Raw genomic sequence first — 22,707 nt, 5'->3', positions numbered from 1 at the left:
ACCCCACACTGCCATATAGTGGACCCCACACTGCCATATAGTGGACCCCACACTGCCATATAGTGGACCCCACACTGCCATATAGTGGACCCCACACTGCCATATAGTGGACCCCACACTGCCATATAGTGGACCCCACACTGCCATATAGTGGACCCCACACTGCCATATAGTGGACCCCACACTGCCATATAGTGGACCCCACACTCCCCTGCCGTATAGTGGACCCCACACTCCACTGCCGTATAGTGGACCCCACACTGCACTGCCGTATAGTGGACCCCACACTGCACTGCCGTATAGTGGACCCCACACTGCACTGCCGTATAGTGGACCCCACACTGCACTGCCGTATAGTGGACCCCACACTGCACTGCCGTATAGTGGACCCCACACTGCACTGCCGTATAGTGGACCCCACACTGCACTGCCGTATAGTGGACCCCACACTCCACTGCCGTATAGTGGACCCCACACTGCACTGCCGTATAGTGGACCCCACACTGCACTGCCGTATAGTGGACCCCACACTGCACTGCCGTATAGTGGACCCCACACTGCACTGCCGTATAGTGGACCCCACACTGCACTGCCGTATAGTGGACCCCACACTGCACTGCCGTATAGTGGACCCCACACTGCACTGCCGTATAGTGGACCCCACACTGCACTGCCGTATAGTGGACCCCACACTGCACTGCCGTATAGTGGACCCCACACTGCACTGCCGTATAGTGGACCCCACACTGCACTGCCGTATAGTGGACCCCACACTGCACTGCCGTATAGTGGACCCCACACTGCACTGCCGTATAGTGGACCCCACACTGCACTGCCGTATAGTGGACCCCACACTGCACTGCCGTATAGTGGACCCCACACTGCACTGCCGTATAGTGGACCCCACACTGCACTGCCGTATAGTGGACCCCACACTGCACTGCCGTATAGTGGACCCCACACTGCACTGCCGTATAGTGGACCCCACACTGCACTGCCGTATAGTGGACCCCACACTGCACTGCCGTATAGTGGACCCCACACTGCACTGCCGTATAGTGGACCCCACACTGCACTGCCGTATAGTGGACCCCACACTGCACTGCCGTATAGTGGACCCCACACTGCACTGCCGTATAGTGGACCCCACACTGCACTGCCGTATAGTGGACCCCACACTGCACTGCCGTATAGTGGACCCCACACTGCACTGCCGTATAGTGGACCCCACACTGCACTGCCGTATAGTGGACCCCACACTGCACTGCCGTATAGTGGACCCCACACTGCACTGCCGTATAGTGGACCCCACACTCCACTGCCGTATAGTGGACCCCACACTCCACTGCCGTATAGTGGACCCCACACTTCACTGCCGTATAGTGGACCCCATACTTCACTGCCACAGAGTGGACCCCACACTGCCACAGAGTGGACCCCACACTGCCACAGAGTGGACCCCACACTGCCACAGAGTGGACCCCACACTGCCACAGAGTGGACCCCACACTGCCACAGAGTGGACCCCACACTGCCACAGAGTGGACCCCACACTGCCACAGAGTGGACCCCACACTGCCACAGAGTGGACCCCACACTGCCACAGAGTGGACCCCACACTGCACTGCCATATAGTGGACCCCACACTGCACTGCCATATAGTGGACCCCACACTGCACTGCCACATAGTGGACCCCACACTCCACTGCCACATAGTGGACCCCACACTCCACTGCCACATAGTGGACCCCACACTTCACTGCCACATAGTGGACCCCACACTCCACTGCCACATAGTGGACCCCACACTGCCATATAGTGGACCCCACACTCCACTGCCATATAGTGGACCCATATAGTGGACCCCACACTCCACTGCCACATAGTGGACCCCACACTGCCATATAGTGGACCCCACACTCCACTGCCATATAGTGGACCCCACACTGCCATATAGTGGACCCCACACTGCCATATAGTGGACCCCACACTGCCATATAGTGGACCCCACACTGCCATATAGTGGACCCCACACTGCCATATAGTGGACCCCACACTCCACTGCCATATAGTGGACCCCACTCTCCACTGCCATATAGTGGACCCCACACTCCACTGCCATATAGTGGACCCCACACTGCACTGCCATATAGTGGACCCCACACTGCACTGCCATATAGTGGACCCCACACTGCACTGCCATATAGTGGACCCCACACTGCACTGCCATATAGTGGACCCCACAATGCACTGCCATATAGTGGACCCCACACTGCCATATAGTGGACCCCACACTGCCATATAGTGGACCCCACACTCCACTGCCATATAGTGGACCCCACACTCCACTGCCATATAGTGGACCCCACACTCCACTGCCATATAGTGGACCCCACTCTCCACTGCCATATAGTGGACCCCACTCTCCACTGCCATATAGTGGACCCCACACTCCACTGCCATATAGTGGACCCCACACTCCACTGCCATATAGTGGACCCCACACTCCACTGCCATATAGTGGACCCCACACTCCACTGCCATATAGTGGACCCCACACTGCACTGCCATATAGTGGACCCCACACTGCACTGCCATATAGTGGACCCCACACTGCACTGCCATATAGTGGACCCCACACTGCACTGCCATATAGTGGACCCCACACTGCACTGCCATATAGTGGACCCCACACTGCACTGCCATATAGTGGACCCCACACTGCACTGCCATATAGTGGACCCCACACTGCACTGCCATATAGTGGACCCCACACTGCACTGCCATATAGTGGACCCCACACTGCACTGCCATATAGTGGACCCCACACTGCACTGCCATATGGACCCCACACTGTGGACCCCACACTGCACTGCCATATAGTGGACCCCACACTGCACTGCCATATAGTGGACCCATACTGCCATATAGTGGACCCCACACTGCCGTATAGTGGACCCATATAGTGGACCCCACACTGCACTGCCATATAGTGGACCCCACACTGCACTGCCATATAGTGGACCCCACACTGCACTGCCATATAGTGGACCCCACACTGCACTGCCATATAGTGGACCCCACACTGCACTGCCATATAGTGGACCCCACACTGCACTGCCATATAGTGGACCCCTCACTGCACTGCCATATAGTGGACCCATATAGTGGACCCCACACTGCACTGCCATATAGTGGACCCCACACTGCACTGCCATATAGTGGACCCCACACTGCACTGCCATATAGTGGACCCCACACTGCACTGCCATATAGTGGACCCATATAGTGGACCCCACACTGCCGTATAGTGGACCCATATAGTGGACCCCACACTGCACTGCCATATAGTGGACCCCACACTGCACTGCCATATAGTGGACCCCACACTGCACTGCCATATAGTGGACCCCACACTGCACTGCCATATAGTGGACCCCACACTGCACTGCCATATAGTGGACCCCACACTGCACTGCCATATAGTGGACCCCACACTGCACTGCCATATAGTGGACCCCACACTGCACTGCCATATAGTGGACCCCACACTGCACTGCCATATAGTGGACCCATATAGTGGACCCCACACTGCCGTATAGTGGACCCATATAGTGGACCCCACACTGCACTGCCACAGAGTGGACCCCACACTGCACTGCCACATAGTGGACCCCACACTGCACTGCCACATAGTGGACCCATATAGTGGACCCCACACTGCCGTATAGTGGACCCATATAGTGGACCCCACACTGCACTGCCACAGAGTGGACCCCACACTGCACTGCCACATAGTGGACCCCACACTGCACTGCCACATAGTGGACCCCACACTGCACTGCCACATAGTGGACCCCACACTCCACTGCCACATAGTGGACCCCACACTCCACTGCCACATAGTGGACCCCACACTCCACTGCCACATAGTGGACCCCACACTCCACTGCCACATAGTGGACCCCACACTCCACTGCCACATAGTGGACCCCACACTCCACTGCCACATAGTGGACCCCACACTCCACTGCCACATAGTGGACCCCACACTCCACTGCCACATAGTGGACCCCACACTCCACTGCCACATAGTGGACCCCACACTCCACTGCCACATAGTGGACCCCACACTCCACTGCCACATAGTGGACCCCACACTCCACTGCCACATAGTGGACCCCACACTGCACTGCCGTATAGTGGACCCCACACTGCACTGCCGTATAGTGGACCCCACACTGCACTGCCACAGAGTGGACCCCACACTGCACTGCCACAGAGTGGACCCCACACTGCACTGCCACAGAGTGGACCCCACACTGCACTGCCACATAGTGGACCCCACACTGCACTGCCACATAGTGGACCCCACACTGCACTGCCACATAGTGGACCCCACACTGCCGTATAGTGGACCCATATAGTGGACCCCACACTGCACTGCCACAGAGTGGACCCCACACTGCACTGCCACAGAGTGGACCCCACACTGCACTGCCACATAGTGGACCCCACACTGCACTGCCACATAGTGGACCCCACACTGCACTGCCACATAGTGGACCCCACACTGCCGTATAGTGGACCCATATAGTGGACCCCACACTGCACTGCCACAGAGTGGACCCCACACTGCACTGCCACATAGTGGACCCCACACTGCACTGCCACATAGTGGACCCCACACTGCACTGCCACATAGTGGACCCCACACTGCACTGCCACATAGTGGACCCCACACTCCACTGCCACATAGTGGACCCCACACTCCACTGCCACATAGTGGACCCCACACTCCACTGCCACATAGTGGACCCCACACTCCACTGCCACATAGTGGACCCCACACTCCACTGCCACATAGTGGACCCCACACTCCACTGCCACATAGTGGACCCCACACTCCACTGCCACATAGTGGACCCCACACTCCACTGCCACATAGTGGACCCCACACTCCACTGCCACATAGTGGACCCCACACTCCACTGCCACATAGTGGACCCCACACTCCACTGCCACATAGTGGACCCCACACTGCACTGCCACAGAGTGGACCCCACACTGCACTGCCACAGAGTGGACCCCACACTGCACTGCCACATAGTGGACCCCACACTGCACTGCCACATAGTGGACCCCACACTGCACTGCCACATAGTGGACCCCACACTGCACTGCCACATAGTGGACCCCACACTGCACTGCCACATAGTGGACCCCACACTGCACTGCCACATAGTGGACCCCACACTGCACTGCCACATAGTGGACCCCACACTGCACTGCCACATAGTGGACCCCACACTGCACTGCCACATAGTGGACCCCACACTCCACTGCCACATAGTGGACCCCACACTCCACTGCCACATAGTGGACCCCACACTCCACTGCCACATAGTGGACCCCACACTCCACTGCCACACAGTGGACCCTGCACTGCCACATAGTGGACCCCACATATAGTGCTATTGGTTCTATTATTGATTTGGAATATTATGAGCCAGATCCTAATTTGTGTCGAGTTTAATACATTTTGTTTAATGGCAAAGAAAGCCCTGCTTGCTTTGTCTTTCAGTTCATTCACGGCTCGGTTGACGTTCCCTGTGGCGCTGCAGGTTGACGTTCCCTGTGGCCCGGCTCGGTTGACGTTCCCTGTGGCCCGGCTCGGTTGACGTTCCCTGTGGCGCGGCTCGGTTGACGTTCCCTGTGGCGCGGCTCGGTTGACGTTCCCTGTGGCGCGGCTCGGTTGACGTTCCCTGTGGCGCGGCTCGGTTGACGTTCCCTGTGGCGCGGCTCGGTTGACGTTCCCTGTGGCGCGGCTCGGTTGACGTTCCCTGTGGCGCGGCTCGGTTGACGTTCCCTGTGGCGCGGCTCGGTTGACGTTCCCTGTGGCGCGGCTCGGTTGACGTTCCCTGTGGCGCGGCTCGGTTGACGTTCCCTGTGGCGCGGCTCGGTTGACGTTCCCTGTGGCGCGGCTCGGTTGACGTTCCCTGTGGCGCGGCTCGGTTGACGTTCCCTGTGGCGCGGCTCGGTTGACGTTCCCTGTGGCGCGGCTCGGTTGACGTTCCCTGTGGCGCGGCTCGGTTGACGTTCCCTGTGGCGCGGCTCGGTTGGCGTTCCCTGTGGCGCGGCTCGGTTGACGTTCCCCTGTGGCGCGGCTCGGTTGACGTTCCCTGTGGCGCGGCTCGGTTGACGTTCCCTGTGGCGCGGCTCGGTTGACGTTCCCTGTGGCGCGGCTCGGTTGACGTTCCCTGTGGCGCTGCAGGTTGACGTCCCCTGTGGCGCTGCAGGTTGACGTTCCCTGTGGCGCGGCTCGGTTGACGTTCCCTGTGGCGCTGCAGGTTGACGTTCCCTGTGGCGCTGAAGGTTGACGTTCCCTGCGGCGCGGCTCGGTTGACGTTCCCTGCGGCGCTGCAGGTTGACGTTCCCTGCGGCGCTGCAGGTTGACGTTCCCTGCGGCGCTGCAGGTTGACGTTCCCTGCGGCGCTGCAGGTTGACGTCCCCTGCGGCGCTGCAGGTTGACGTCCCCTGCGGCGCTGCAGGTTGACGTCCCCTGCGGCGCGGCTCGGTTGACGTTCCCTGTGGCGCTGCAGGTTGACGTTCCCTGTGGCGCGGCTCGGTTGACGTTCCCTGTGGCGCGGCTCGGTTGACGTCCCCTGTGGCGCGGCTCGGTTGACGTCCCCTGTGGCGCTGCAGGTTGACGTTCCCTGTGGCGCTGAAGGTTGACGTTCCCTGTGGCGCTGAAGGTTGACGTTCCCTGTGGCGCTGAAGGTTGACGTTCCCTGTGGCGCTGAAGGTTGACGTTCCCTGTGGCGCGGCTCGGTTGACGTTCCCTGTGGCGCGGCTCGGTTGACGTTCCCTGTGGCGCTGCAGGTTGACGTTCCCTGTGGCGCTGCAGGTTGACGTTCCCTGTGGCGCTGCAGGTTGACGTTCCCTGTGGCGCTGCAGGTTGACGTTCCCTGTGGCGCTGCAGGTTGACGTTCCCTGTGGCGCTGCAGGTTGACGTTCCCTGTGGCGCTGCAGGTTGACGTTCCCTGTGGCGCTGCAGGTTGACGTTCCCTGTGGCGCAGCAGGTTGACGTACCCTGTGGCGCTGCAGGTTGACGTTCCCGGTGGCGCTGCAGGTTGACGTTCCCGGTGGCGCTGCAGGTTGACGTTCCCGGTGGCGCTGCAGGTTGACGTTCCCTGTGGCGCAGCAGGTTGACGTTCCCTGTGGCGCTGCAGGTTGACGTTCCCTGTGGCGCGGCTCGGTTGACGTCCCCTGTGGCGCTGCAGGTTGACGTTCCCTGTGGCGCGGCTCGGTTGACGTTCCCTGTGGCGCTGCAGGTTGACGTTCCCTGTGGCGCTGAAGGTTGACGTTCCCTGTGGCGCTGAAGGTTGACGTTCCCTGTGGCGCTGAAGGTTGACGTTCCCTGTGGCGCGGCTCGGTTGACGTTCCCTGTGGCGCTGCAGGTTGACGTTCCCTGTGGCGCGGCTCGGTTGACGTTCCCTGTGGCGCTGCAGGTTGACGTTCCCTGTGGCGCTGCAGGTTGACGTTCCCTGTGGCGCTGCAGGTTGACGTTCCCTGTGGCGCTGCAGGTTGACGTTCCCTGTGGCGCAGCAGGTTGACGTTCCCTGTGGCGCAGCAGGTTGACGTTCCCTGTGGCGCAGCAGGTTGACGTTCCCTGTGGCGCTGCAGGTTGACGTTCCCTGTGGCGCGGCTCGGTTGACGTTCCCTGTGGCGCTGCAGGTTGACGTTCCCGGTGGCGCTGCAGGTTGACGTTCCCGGTGGCGCTGCAGGTTGACGTTCCCGGTGGCGCTGCAGGTTGACGTTCCCGGTGGCGCTGCAGGTTGACGTTCCCGGTGGCGCTGCAGGTTGACGTTCCCGGTGGCGCTGCAGGTTGACGTTCCCGGTGGCGCTGCAGGTTGACGTTCCCGGTGGCGCTGCAGGTTGACGTTCCCGGTGGCGCTGCAGGTTGACGTTCCCGGTGGCGTGGCTAGGTTGACGTTCTCTGTGGCGCTGCAGGTTGACGTTCCCTGTGGCGCCTCAGGGTTTGTCCCGTTATGCGTACGTGTGTTCTATATCAGTAGAGCCCAGTATATCCGTTTCCCTGACATCTGGACCTTGTTCTGGGACGTCAGAATGTTTGTCTCGTTGAGATTTGACCGTCCGGGTCCAGGTCTGACAGAACTATTAGCAGATGATCTAATGGTTGTTGTAACCGTCAGCGGCACCAGGTCATCTGACAGCAGGAAGCGGGTGTGTCGTTAAGAAGGAGATCGGGCGCTGTTGATTGCTCAGGCGTTGTCTTTCCATTTCATTCATCTAGATATTAAATAGACTTGAGCTGAATTTGTTCCTGCTGTTTTACTCCTCACCCTTGGGAAAATCAATCTTATGTTTGTCATGTTGACCTCCATTTGTTATTAGTGTACATCGATTTGATTACATGTTTCCTCCCACAACACTTTTTAAATTTTAATTTCAGTAAAAAGAGTTCATGTCAAATTTAATCATAAGCTTTTTTGGAAGTCTACAAAGCATGAGAATGTTGTTTTTTTGATTTACGTGTTTATCAATTAGGGTGTGTAAGATGTAAATATGGTTTGATAATTTGGTATACCATTTGACTTTTGCTCAGGATGTTGTGTTCACTCAGAACATGCAGTGATCTGCTGTTCATGATGGTGCTTAATATTTCCCCCCCAGGTTGCTGTTGACACAAATGCATTACATTACATTTACATTACATTTAAGTCATTTAGCAGACGCTCTTATCCAGAGCGACTTACAAATTGGTGAATTCACCTTCTGACATCCAGTGGAACAGCCACTTTACAATAGTGCATCTAAATCATTAAGGGGGGGGGGGTGAGAAGGATTACTTATCCTATCATAGGTATTCCTTGAAGAGGTGGGGTTTCAGGTGTCTCCGGAAGGTGGTGATTGACTCCGCTGTCCTGGCGTCGTGAGGGAGTTTGTTCCACCATTGGGGGGCCAGAGCAGCGAACAGTTTTGACTGGGCTGAGCGGGAACTGTACTTCCTCAATGGTAGGGAGGCGAGCAGGCCAGAGGTGGATGAACGCAGTGCCCTTGCTTGGGTGTAGGGCCTGATCAGAGCCTGGAGGTACTGCGGTGCCGTTCCCCTCACAGCTCCGTAGGCAAGCACCATGGTCTTGTAGCGGATGCGAGCTTCAACTGGAAGCCAGTGGAGAGAGCGGAGGAGCGGGGTGACGTGAGAGAACTTGGGAAGGTTGAACACCAGACGGGCTGCGGCGTTCTGGATGAGTTGTAGGGGTTTAATGGCACAGGCAGCGAGCCCAGCCAACAGCGAGTTGCAGTAATCCAGACGGGAGATGACAAGTGCCTGGATTAGGACCTGCGCCGCTTCCTGTGTGAGGCAGGGTCGTACTCTGCGGATGTTGTAGAGCATGAACCTACAGGAACGGGCCACCGCCATGATGTTGGTTGAGAACGACAGGGTGTTGTCCAGGATCACGCCAAGGTTCTTAGCGCTCTGGGAGGAGGACACAATGGAGTTGTCAACCGTGATGGCGAGATCATGGAACGGGCAGTCCTTCCCCGGGAGGAAGAGCAGCTCCGTCTTGCCGAGGTTCAGCTTGAGGTGGTGATCCGTCATCCACACTGATATGTCTGCCAGACATGCAGAGATGCGATTCGCCACCTGGTCATCAGAAGGGGAAAGGAGAAGATTAATTGTGTGTCGTCTGCATAGCAATGATAGGAGAGACCATGTGAGGTTATGACAGAGCCAAGTGACTTGGTGTATAGCGAGAATAGGAGAGGGCCTAGAACAGAGCCCTGGGGGACACCAGTGGTGAGAGCGCGTGGCGAGGAGACAGATTCTCACCACGCCACCTGGTAGGAGCGACCTGTCAGGTAGGACGCAATCCAAGCGTGGGCCGCGCCGGAGATGCCCAACTCGGAGAGGGTGGAGAGGAGGATCTGATGGTTCACAGTATCGAAGGCAGCCGATAGGTCTAGAAGGATGAGAGCAGAGGAGAGAGAGTTAGCTTTAGCAGTGCGGAGCGCCTCCGTGATACAGAGAAGAGCAGTCTCAGTTGAATGACTAGTCTTGAAACCTGACTGATTTGGATCAAGAAGGTCATTCTGAGAGAGATAGCGGGAGAGCTGGCCAAGGACGGCACGTTCAAGAGTTTTGGAGAGAAAAGAAAGAAGGGATACTGGTCTGTAGTTGTTGACATCGGAGGGATCGAGTGTAGGTTTTTTCAGAAGGGGTGCAACTCTCGCTCTCTTGAAGACGGAAGGGACGTAGCCAGCGGTCAGGGATGAGTTGATGAGCGAGGTGAGGTAAGGGAGAAGGTCTCCGGAAATGGTCTGGAGAAGAGAGGAGGGGATAGGGTCAAGCGGGCAGGTTGTTGGGCGGCCGGCCGTCACAAGAAGCGAGATTTCATCTGGAGAGAGAGGGGAGAAAGAGGTCAGAGCACAGGGTAGGGCAGTGTGAGCAGAACCAGCGGTGTCGTTTGACTTAGCAAACGAGGATCGGATGTCGTCGACCTTCTTTTCAAAATGGTTGACGAAATCATCTGCAGAGAGGGAGGAGGGGGGGGGGGGAGGAGGATTCAGGAGGGAGGAGAAGGTGGCAAAGAGCTTCCTAGGGTTAGAGGCAGATGCTTGGAATTTAGAGTGGTAGAAAGTGGCTTTAGCAGCAGAGAGAGGAGGAAAATGTAGAGAGGAGGGAGTGAAAGGATGCCAGGTCCGCAGGGAGGCGAGTTTTCCTCCATTTCCGCTCGGCTGCCCGGAGCTCTGTTCTGTGAGCTCGCAATGAGTCATCGAGCCACGGAGCGGGAGGGGAGGACCGAGCCGGCCTGGAGGATAGGGGACATAGAGAGTCAAAGGATGCAGAAAGGGAAGAGAGGAGGGTTGAGGAGGCAGAATCAGGAGATAGGTTGGAGAAGGTATGAGCAGAGGGAAGAGATGATAGGATGGAAGAGGAGAGAGTGGCGGGGGAGAGAGAGCGAAGGTTGGGACGGCGCGATACCATCCGAGTAGGGGCAGTGTGGGAAGTGTTGGATGAGAGGGAGAGGGAAAAGGATACAAGGTGGTGGTCGGAGACTTGGAGGGGAGTTGCAATGAGGTTAGTGGAAGAACAGCATCTAGTAAAGATGAGGTCGAGCGTATTGCCTGCCTTGTGAGTAGGGGGGGAAGGTGAGAGGGTGAGGTCAAAAGAGGAGAGGAGTGGAAAGAAGGAGGCAGAGAGGAATGAGTCAAAGGTAGACGTGGGGAGGTTAAAGTCGCCCAGGACTGTGAGAGGTGAGCCGTCCTCAGGAAAGGAGCTTATCAAGGCATCAAGCTCGTTGATGAACTCTCCGAGGGAACCTGGAGGGCGATAAATGATAAGGATGTTAAGCTTGAAAGGGCTGGTAACTGTGACAGCATGGAATTCAAAGGAGGCGATAGACAGATGGGTAAGGGGAGAGAGAGAGAATGACCACTTGGGAGAGATGAGGATCCCGGTGCCACCACCCCGCTGACCAGAAGCTCTCGGGGTGTGCGAGAACACGTGGGCGGACGAAGAGAGAGCAGTAGGAGTAGCAGTGTTATCTGTGGTGATCCATGTTTCCGTCAGTGCCAAGAAGTCGAGGGACTGGAGGGAGGCATAGGCTGAGATGAACTCTGCCTTGTTGGCCGCAGATCGGCAGTTCCAGAGGCTACCGGAGACCTGGAACTCCACGTGGGTCGTGCGCGCTGGGACCACCAGATTAGGGTGGCGCGGCCACGCGGTGTGGAGCGTTTGTATGGTCTGTGCAGAGAGGAGAGAACAGGGATAGATAGACACATAGTTGACAGGCTACAGAAGAGGCTACGCTAATGCAAAGGAGATTGGAATGACAAGTGGACTACACGTCTCGAATGTTCAGAAAGTTAAGCTAACGTAGCAAGAATCTTATTGACTAAAATGATTGAAATGATACAGTACTGCTGGAGTAGGCTAGCTGGTAGTGGCTGCGATGTTGACACTACACTAATCAAGTCGTTCCGTCGAGTGTAATAGTTTCTACAGTGCTGCTATTCGGGGGCTAGCTGGCTAGCTAGCAGGTTGATTGCGTTACGTTACCTTAAAAGAACGACAATAGCTGGCTAGCTAACCTAGAAAATCGCTCTAGGCTACACAATTGTCTTAGATACAAAGACGGCTATGTAGCTAGCTAGCTACGATCAAACAAATCAAACCGTTGTACTGTAATAGTATCTACAGTGCTGCTATTCGGGGGCTAGCTGGCTAGCTACGTTAAAAGAACGACAATAGCTGGCCAGCTAACCTAGAAAATCGCTCTAGGCTACACAATTGTCTTAGATACAAAGACGGCTATGTAGCTGGCTAGCTACGATCAAACAAATCAAACCGTTGTACTGTAATGAAGTGAAATGAAAATGTGATACTACCTGTGGAGCGACGCGGAATGTTGACCGGGTAGTTGAAGTTCAATTCGGTAGAGGTTGGCTAGCTGTTGGCTAGCTAGCTAGCAGCATCTCCTACGTTAAGGACGACAAATAGCTGGCTAGCTAACCTCGGTAAATTAAGATAATCACTCTAAGTCTACACACTCTAAACTACACAATTATCTTGGATACGAAGACAGCGAAGACAACTATGTAGCTAGCTGACACTACGCTAATCGAGTCGTTCAGTTGAGTGTAATAGTTTCTACAGTGCTGGTGGACAGTGGATGTTAGCTAGCTGCTTAGCTAGCTGCTGGGCAGATACGTTAGGACGACGAAATACGATAATTATGCAATTATCTTTGATACAAAGACGGCTATGTAGCTAGCTAAGAAGAAATTGCTAAGATTAGACAAATCAAACCGTTGTACTATAATGAAATGTAATGAAAAGTTATACTACCTGCGGACCGAAGTGTAGATGCGACCGCTCGCTCCAACCCGGAACCGGAAACTGCCACGAAAATGCCACGATAATTGTGAAGTGTGGGGTCCACACGATAAAATTGTCTTTTTAAATTTTTTTAATATCCATGTAAAATTGGTATTATTAGTCCCTGTTTCCTGATGTCAGGGAAATACCCTATACCCTATACCCTATAGCCTATACCCTATACCCTATACCCTATACCCTATACCCTATACCCTATAGCCTGTACCCTGTACCCTGTACCCTGTACCCTGAACCCTGTACCCTGTACCCTGTACCCTATAGCCTATAGCCTATACCCTGTACCCTGTACCCTGTAGCCTATACCCAACACTGTTAAACAGTTTAAGTAGGGCAGTGATACATTTTGGTGCGCTCCACAGTTTGGGATCTACTGGTGTAGAGGGCCACTTCCCCCGACAGGTGTTTGGTATCATGTTCACTATCTGTCAAGGAAAGATAATTGATAATTCACTCTCACTTTCTCTCTGTCTCTCTCTCTCTATATATGTACACGCACAGGTGTTTGGTATCATGTTCACTATCTGCCAGGGGAAGATCATAGATAACTACGGGACGCTGGCAGGAAACATCTTCCTCTGCGTCTTCCTCTTCATCGGATCGGTCCTCACAGGTAAGGACCTTTTTCTGATGATGGTGGTGGTCTAAAGTAGTGCACTACATAGGGAATAGGGTGCCATTGGCTACTGTAGTCCAAGTCCACATTCACCCACATGAGAGGAAAGTGAGGCTATTGATTGGCCCTTGAAGGGTTAACTCCAGAGAGCTGCTGTGTAATTCCTTAAATACATCCATACAGACTACTGGAGAACATCAGGGCTGAAGAGAACTATAAATCAATTGAAGTAATAAATCAATGAGCCCTAAACTCCTCTTGAAAGTACATACTGGTTGTTGTTGGCCAGGGCTAAAGTCCCAAGTTAATTTATGTTAATGATTTATTGTATGACTAGAAGGGTCAAGGGTCAGCAACAGAGGGTTACTGCTTGGGCAGTATTTATGGTAAACTATAGTTAAATTAAACATTGACAACTCATGACCACCAATTATTTACAATCTTAGACATAGTATAGATGATGAACTAGGTCATGTTGTAATATTAACAAAGTTATAAACCTCTGTTATGAATTAGTCCTTCCAGCTGTTTTATTGAAGGATTTATGTATTGTGCGCATGGTAGTATGGTGTACATTTTGTATTGAGTGCCCTCTAGTGGAAGCTGTACCTTACTGTCTTTGCTGTAGGGAATATTCTTTCATGCTATTTGACAAGCAACACAGTGAAACAAATGATGTATTTACCTGATCCACTTATCAAACTCCCCTCGAGAGCAGAGTCTGCGGGTTTTCACTCCAGAGATTGTCTAGGTCTTAATTGATTTAGTTAGGAACTCCCACCCTCACCTGGTTGTCTAGGTCTTAATTGATTTAGTTAGGAACTCCCACCCTCACCTGGTTGTCTGGGTCTTAATTGATTTAGTTAGGAACTCCCACCCTCACCTGGTTGTCTAGGTCTTAATTGATTTAGTTAGGAACTCCCACCCTCACCTGGTTGTCTGGGTCTTAATTGATTTAGTTAGGAACTCCCACCCTCACCTGGTTGTCTAGGTCTTAATTGATTTAGTTAGGAACTCCCACCCTCACCTGGTTGTCTGGGTCTTAATTGATTTAGTTAGGAACTCCCACCCTCACCTGGTTGTCTGGGTCTTAATTGATTTAGTTAGGAACTCCCACCCTCACCTGGTTGTCTAGGTCTTAATTGATTTAGTTAGGAACTCCCACCCTCACCTGGTTGTCTAGGTCTTAATTGATTTAGTTAGGAACTCCCACCCTCACCTGGTTGTCTGGGTCTTAATTGATTTAGTTAGGAACTCCCACCCTCACCTGGTTGTCTAGGTCTTAATTGATTTAGTTAGGAACTCCCACCCTCACCTGGTTGTCTAGGTCTTCATTGATTTAGTTAGGAACTCCCACCCTCACCTGGTTGCCTGGGTCTTAATTGATTTAGTTAGGAACTCCCACCCTCACCTGGTTGTCTAGGTCTTCATTGATTTAGTTAGGAACTCCCACCCTCACCTGGTTGCCTGGGTCTTCATTGATTTAGTTAGGAACTCCCACCCTCACCTGGTTGCCTGGGTCTTAATTGATTTAGTTAGGAACTCCCACCCTCACCTGGTTGTCTGGGTCTTAATTGATTTGGTTAGGAACTCCCACCCTCACCTGGTTGCCTGGGTCTTAATTGATTTAGTTAGGAACTCCCACCCTCACCTGGTTGCCTGGGTCTTAATTGATTTAGTTAGGAACTCCCCTCACCTGGTTGTCTGGGTCTTAATTGGACACCACTGACCTGAACCGTCAAAAACCTGATCATGGAATTGTATAGAGGGATCTACTGAAAGGTCAGGCATCAAAATGGCTGGCACACACCTCACACGTCTTACGGAAACCCTAAACATGCATGTCTGCTTTTTAAGAAATGTTTTTCTCTCTCCAGGCTTCATCAAGTCAGACCTGCAGAGACAGAAGGCCAACCAGTTAGCCAAGGCAGCTGTAAGTGTGGGGGGCTGGCTGAGGGGGGCAGTGTGTGTGTTAAATCCGTTTCTGTGTAGCTATGCATGTCTGGTGCAGTCTGCTCCGAAAGTCACCTTACAGTATTTTGCTGTTGTTCCTAGAATTACTTGTCTCATGCTGAGTTGCATGTCTGTCTGTTTAATGTTCTGTGTGTCTGTGTTTAATGTTCTCTGTGTGTGTGTGTGTGTCTGTTTAATGTGTTCTCTCTGTGTATGTGTGTCTAATGTGTTCTGTTTGTGTGTGTTCTCTGTGTGTGTGTCTAATGTGTTCTCTGTGTGTGTGTCTAATGTGTTCTCTCTGTGTGTCTAATGTGTTCTCTCTGTGTGTCTAATGTGTTCTCTCTGTGTGTCTAATGTGTTCTGTGTGTGTGTGTTCTCTCTCTGTGTGTCTAATGTGTTCTGTTTGTGTATGTCTGTCTAATGTGTTCTCTCTGTGTGTCTGTGTTCTCTCTGTGTGTTCTCTCTCTATGTGTGTGTTAATAACCCCTTACTATCTCTATCGGGCATGTTTTTTTCCAGTAAGTCAGAAGTAGTCAAATTTGACCACTTTGATAGATGTTGTGTTGTCAATAGGACAACCTGATCAGGTCGCTCTCGGACAACTTAGTAACTACATTTTCCATTTGTTGAGAGCAGTAAGTCCCCTCAATTCAAAATAACTTCTGAAGTTTTGTAAATGTATGTTTTGTTTTGGTAACACTTGACAAAAGGTTATAACACGGTTATAACAGCTGACCCAACTGTCCTAACACTGTCATGACATATATTTAAACCTATTGTGACACAGTTCATTCCAAAAGTATTCAAACCCCCTAATTTTTTTCTTCACATTTTGTTACTTTAAATCGTTATTCTAAAATTGATGAAATAGTCATTTTTTTCATCAATCTACCCATAATGAGAAAGCAATAACAGGTTTGCAGAATTTTCTTTACAAAAAACGGAGTTTTCTTGGGTTGTGACGCTACAAGCTTGGCACACCTGTATTTGGGGAGTTTGGGGAGTTTCTCCCATTCTTCTCTTCAGATTCTCTCAAGATCTGTCAGGTTGGATTAGGAGCGTTGCTGCAAATCTTTTTTCAGGTCTCTCCAGAGATGTTGATTGGGTTCAAGTCCGGGCTCTGGCTGGGCCACTCAAGGACATTCAGAGACTTGTCCCGAAGCCACTCCTGGGTTGTCTTGGCTGTGTGCTTGGCATTGTTGTCCTGTTCGAAGGTGAACCTTTGCCCCAGTCTGAGGTCCTGAGAGCTCTGGAGCAGGTTTTCATCAAAGATCTCTCTCTCTCTACTTTGCTCTGTTCATTTTTCAATCGATCCTGAGTCGTCTCCATGCATGATGCTGCCACCCATGTTTCACTGTAGGAATGGTGCCTGGTTTCCTCCCAGATGTGACGTGTGGCATTCAGACAATCTTGGTTTCATCAGACCAGAGAATCTTATTTTTCATGGTCTGAGTCCTTTAAGTGCCGTTTGGCAAACTACAAATGGGCTGTCATGTGACTTTTACTGAGGAGTGGCTTCTGGCCAGTCTACCATAAAGGCCTGATTGGTGGAGCACTGCAGAGATGGTTGACCCATCTCCACAGAGGAACTCTGGGGCTCTGTCAGTGACCATCGGGTTCTTGGTCACCTCCCTGACCAAAGCCCTTCTCTCCCGATTCCTCAGTTTGGCCGGGCGGCCAGCTCTAGGAAGTTTTGGCGGTTCCAAACTTCTTCCATTTAAGAATGATGGAGGCCACTGTGTTCTTGGGGACCGTCAATGCTGCAGACATTTTTTGATAACCTTTCCCAGATCTGTGCCTCGACACAATCCTGTCTCGGATCTCTACGGACCATTCCTTCGACCTTAAGGCTTGATTTTTACTCTGACATGCACTGTCAACTGTGGTACCTTATATAGACAGGTGTGTGTCTTTCCAAATCATGTCCAATCAATTGAAATGACCACAAGTTGTAGAAACATCAAGGACGATCAATGGAAACAGGATGTACCTGAGCTCAATTTCAAATCTCAGCACAGATTCTGAATACTTATGTAATTTAAGTTATTTCTGTTTTTTGCTTTGTCATTAATTGGTATTGTGTGTAGATTTATGAGGGGGAAAAAAATAAAGTTATCAATTTTAGAATAAGGCTGTAAGAAAATGTAGAAAAAGAGAAGGGGCCTGAATGCTTTCAGAATGTATATTGCTTTATTTTGTCTGGTTATGACACTGACAAAAGTGTCGAAACCCACAAAACCTTCCACACAAGGCAGAACATTCCGTTACACCGTAGTCTACTCGTCAACAGCATGTCTACGTTACATGACATTTTCCGAGATTGACCTTATTAAATGATCATTATTGAGCACACATTGATGTCAGACATACATCTATCCCAATGCTCTGTTGCTGATGAATGCAGGAGCAGGTCCAAGACATCTTCTTTGTGACTCATGACTGACATAAGGACATGAACATGATAGGCCAATCTGGCTTATATGATTATAATGGTATAATTTTTGTTTACAACGTGGTTGTATGAATGAATGCTCGTTATTGTCATTGTTTTGTTTTTTTCCCCCCCTGAGAAGTAACATTTTTTTGGGGTGGCGACGCAAAGTTTTCTTCCCGACAGCGATGATAACATGATAGTACTTCCATTAACCCCTGATGTGAATTTTAAAAACCAGACTCTGTTCCAGGCGGATGGAGAGCTCTCTGGTCAGCAGCAGGACTACGGGGCCACGGCTCTAATCAACAAGCCAGACTGCCCTGCTTCTCTTCAGGCTTGATCACTAACCCATATACCCTATAACCCCTACCCTCTTAGCTGGAACATCAGATGGGCCAAGGTAGGGGCACAGCCAACCAATAATCACCACACGCTTCCCTGTCATTCTTCTCTTAGGAGTGAATCCTAACTTACCGCTTTTCCCATTCGACATCAGTGCATGATGCAAGTTTTAAGTTAGGATTCACTCTCCTGAACACCTTTCGCTTTTGACCAGGAACTTCCTGGAAACTTTGTAGTGCAAATTAAAAAAAATCTTTAATTTTTTTCTCCCATTGGCTAAAAATGGACTTTAGATGATCTAAGTGCTAGGAAGTTTTTGGGGAAATTAAAAACGTAACCCTCAACCCCTCATCTCAACCCTGCTGTTCCATGTTCACTTCCCTCTAAACTCTCCACGCTCCAGATTACATGATTAGACACGGGCTATTTTCACCTGTAGTATGTTGAATAAGATGTATGGGATAATCTTTTAACCTTGTGTTGTGCCTAGTACCTGTATGTATGTAGAGTGTTGTGTTTTTGTTCTTTTAGTTATCTGTTGTGTTGCTATGGATACTCACAGTTGGTCTGCTTGTATTTCAGACTAATACTGTTTTGCATCGGGATTTTTAAAAATTCTAGTAACTTCTTCAAATTTCCAGAAATCCTGGTTGTAAGATGCTTAGGAATCAGAAGGGAATAAGCAGATAATCCTCCAGCTGAGATCTCTGGAAAACCTGGGGATTCTGGGAAAGTTTTTAGAACAGTCTTTAGTTGGACTGTGATTGGTGGATTGTTTTTGATTGACAGGTCCCGTCAGAACCAGAGGATGGGAACATCCCTGCCCCCGCAGTCCTCGACGAAACCAGGCTTTAGAGACGGACAATCTGCTGGACACACACACACACACACACACACACACACACACACACACAGTAAATCACCAGTTTATGACCACTTCCCTTTAACACTGGCAGCCCATCTTTTTTTTCACTAATTGGTCTTTTGACCAATCAGATCAGCTCTGAAAAAGATCTGACATGATTGGTCAAAAGACCAATTAGTGAAATAAAAAATCAATTGGGCTGCCTGTGGAAACACAGCCTACGTCTTCCACACAGCCTACGTCTTCCACACAGCCTACGTCTTCCACACAGCCTACGTCTTCCACACAGCCTAATTGTACAAATACCATTTCTTTATTATTTATAGAGAAATGTGTGTATGTTATGTATGTACGCACACACACAGTGGCTTGGCTGAATGTAGTCAGACCCCTTTGTCCACATTTTGTTGCGTTACAGCCTGCATTTAAAATGGATTACATTTAGATTTTTGGTCATGTCAAAGTTGAAATGCAGTGCCAGTCAAAAGTTTGGACATTCAAAAGGTTTTTCTTTTATTTTTACTATTTTCTACATTGTAGAATAATAGTGAAGACATCAAAATGAAGAAATAACATATATGGAATCATGTAGTAACCAAAGAAGTGTTAAACAAATCTAAATATATTTGAGATTCTTCAAAGCAGCCACGCTTTGCCTTGATGACTGCTTTGCACACTCTTGGCGTTCTCTCAACCAGCTTCACCTGGAATACTGTTCCAACAGTCTTGAAGGAGTTCCCACATATGCTGAGCACTTGTTTACAGCAATTCCTTCACTCTGAGGACCAACTCATCCAAACCACCTCAATTGGGTTGAGGTTGGGTGATTTGTGGAGGCCAGGTCATCTGATGCAGCACTCCATCACTCTGAAATAGCTCTTACACAGGCTGGAGGTGTGTTTTGGATCATTGTCCTGTTGAAAAACAAATGATAGTCCCACAAAGTGCAGACCAGATGGAATGATGTATCGCTGCAGAATGCTGTGGTAGCCATGCTGGTTAAGTGTGCCTTTTTAATTTTCAATCTATCACTGACAGTGTCACCAGCAAAGTACCCCCTCACCATCACACCACCTCCTCCATGCTTCACGTGGGAAATACACATGCGGAGATCATCCGTTCACCTACTCTGCGTCTCACAAAGACACGGTGGTTGGAATTAAAAATCAGACCAAAGGACAGCTTTCCACCGGTCTAATGTCCGTTGCTCGTGTTTCTTGGTCCAAGCAAGTCTCTTCTTATTGGTGTCCTTTAGTTGTGGTTTCTTTGCATGAATCAGGCCTTCATGGTCGAATTGCTGCAGTCTCCTCTGAACAGTTGATGGTGAGATGTCAAACTCTAAAGCATTTATTTGGGCTGCAATTTCTGAGGCTGGTAACTCTAATGAACACTTATCCTTTGCAGCAGAGGTAACTCTGGGTGTCCCTTTCCTGTGGCGGTCCTCATGAGAACCAGTTTATCATAGCGCTTGATGGTTTTTCCAACTGCTCTTGAAACTGTCAACATTTATAAAATAATTCCGTATTGACTTACCTTCAAAGGAATGGACTGTCGATTTTCTTTGCTTTTTTGAGATGTTCTTGCCATAATATGGACTTGGTCTTTTACCAAATAGGGCTATCTTCAGTATACCTCCCTCCCTTGTCACAGCACAACTGATTGGTTCAAATGCAATAAGAAGGAAAGAAATTCCACATATTAACTTAAAAATTCACACCTGTTAATTGAAATGCATTCCAGATGACTACCTCAATAAAACTGGTTGAGAGAATGTCAAGAGTGTGCAAAGCTGTCATCAAGGCAAAGGGTGGCTACTTTGAAGAATCTCAAATTTAAAATATATTTTGATTTAACACTTTTGTTTTGGTTACTACATGCTTCCATGTGTGTTATTTCTTAGTTTTGATGTTTTCTATTATTCTACAATGGAGACCATAGCAAAAAATAAAGAAAACCCCTGAAATGAGTAAGTGTTTCCAAACTTCTGACTGGTTTCTTTTTAGCGACATAAAGTATATATTTTTCTCTTTTCAAGGTTTCAGTTGCATTGAAGTATTACTAAAACTATCCTAAAGACATGGAACACTTTTCAAAATGTCCATTGAGCTTTTTGTTTTTGCTGTTCTTAGTCTTAAAAAAAAATGCTCATATCTCCTTGGAGAAATGTTTTTACAAATGCTGATTGCATGTAAAAATATAAATTTATATATATATATGACATAATAAAAGTATTTTTCTAAGGTGCATTATTGTTAACTTAATGAATGGTAGCATTGAGTTTTTTTTTAATCAAATCTGTTATAGTAACACAAATAACTGATTTATAGTTGTGTATAACAGTTGTTGTTCAGTAAACATGCAGTATTTATTTACCTGTTGAGTAGATGTGACATGTCTGACCCTTTTTATGTTGTCATAAAGATTGGTTTCCTAAAGTATTTGAGAGCCTTCAATGTTAAATCTGTAAGATACGTCTTTATCATCACTGCTAGAGTAACATGCCTGCTGCCAGACAGGCCGTTTACAGACCGCATATGTACCTCATGAACACTAGGTGGCGACATTGTAATTCTGTGATCTAATAGTTTAAAAAAAAATCACCAAGGACTGATGATGGTGAAATCGCATCACTAACATTCTATATTAGGTTAGGCAAGGAGGGTTGTGAGACATCTTCCTCCACAGAACTGTGACGGTAGACATGCAGTAGGTAGACATGCAGTAGGTAGACATGCAGTAGGTAGACATGCAGTAGGTTTGGATTCAGGTGTTGCTAAGAACACATCTGATTGTGTCTTTCTGTGCAGTGGTGTATTATGGGAGGGGGGAGGAGAGGGGGGAAGAGGGGAGCATTACAGTGGTGTATTATGGTTGAGTCCAGCTGCCTCAGGACTGATTCACACACACCCCTCCCCTATCCAGCCCCCTCTGATCCACCCCCCTCTGATCCACCTCCTCCCTCCCGAATCCACCCCTCTCCCTCCCCGATCCACCCCTCTCCCTCCCTGATCCACCCCTCTCCCTCCCTGATCCACCCCCCTCTGATCCACCCCTCCCTCCCTGAACCACCCGCTCCCTCCCTGATCCACCCGCTCCCTCCCTGATCCACCCCTCTCCCTCCCTGATCCACCCCTCTCCCTCCCTGATCCACCCCCCTCTGATCCACCCCTCCCTCCCTGATCCACCCCTCTCCCTACCTGATCCTCCCTCCCTGATCCAGCCCCATCCCACACCCCTCCCCCCTTGATCCAGCCCCATCCCACACCCCTCCCTCCTTGATCAAGCACCTCCCTGATCCAGCCCCATCCCACACCCCTCCCTCCATGATCCAGCCCCATCCCACACCCCTCCCTCCCAGATCCAGCCCCATCCCACACCCCTCCCTCCCTGATCCAGCCCCCTCCCTCCCTTTTATTTATTTATTTATTTTATTTCACCTTTTATTTAACCAGGTAGGCAAGTTGAGAACAAGTTCTCATTTACAACTGCGACCTGGCCAAGATAAAGCAAAGCAGTTCAACACATACAACAACACTGAGTTACACATGGAGTAAAGCAAACATACAGTCAAT

At 50.5% G+C, this 22,707-nt stretch overlaps 1 protein-coding gene across 3 annotated transcripts in view; it reads left to right on the top strand.

Annotated features, from left to right (window-relative positions):
• Nucleotides 1–21,379, top strand: part of LOC135557973 (heme transporter FLVCR2-like) — a 66,765-nt gene extending 45,386 nt beyond the window's left edge. The window contains exons 8-11 of one of the 3 annotated variants that reach the window (XR_010458290.1): nt 13,427–13,538; nt 15,419–15,474; nt 18,179–18,328; nt 19,060–21,379. Coding sequence is in view for 2 of the 3 variants with exons in the window: in XM_064991718.1 (XP_064847790.1) it covers nt 13,427–13,538; nt 15,419–15,474; nt 18,179–18,268 (258 nt within the window). In the remaining variant the exon portion in view is untranslated. Of the gene's footprint in view, nt 1–13,426; nt 13,539–15,418; nt 15,475–18,178 lie in introns of all 3 variants that reach the window. The other 2 variants (XM_064991719.1, XM_064991718.1) reach the window with 2 other exon arrangements.
• Nucleotides 21,380–22,707: the final 1,328 nt, after the last annotated feature.

The sequence above is a fragment of the Oncorhynchus masou genome, chromosome 16 (genome assembly GCF_036934945.1).
Source record: "Oncorhynchus masou masou isolate Uvic2021 chromosome 16, UVic_Omas_1.1, whole genome shotgun sequence".
NCBI classification, from domain to species: Eukaryota; Metazoa; Chordata; class Actinopteri; order Salmoniformes; family Salmonidae; genus Oncorhynchus; species Oncorhynchus masou.
Note: the sequence above shows the minus strand (reverse complement) of the source record. Positions and strands in the feature narration are given on the sequence as shown.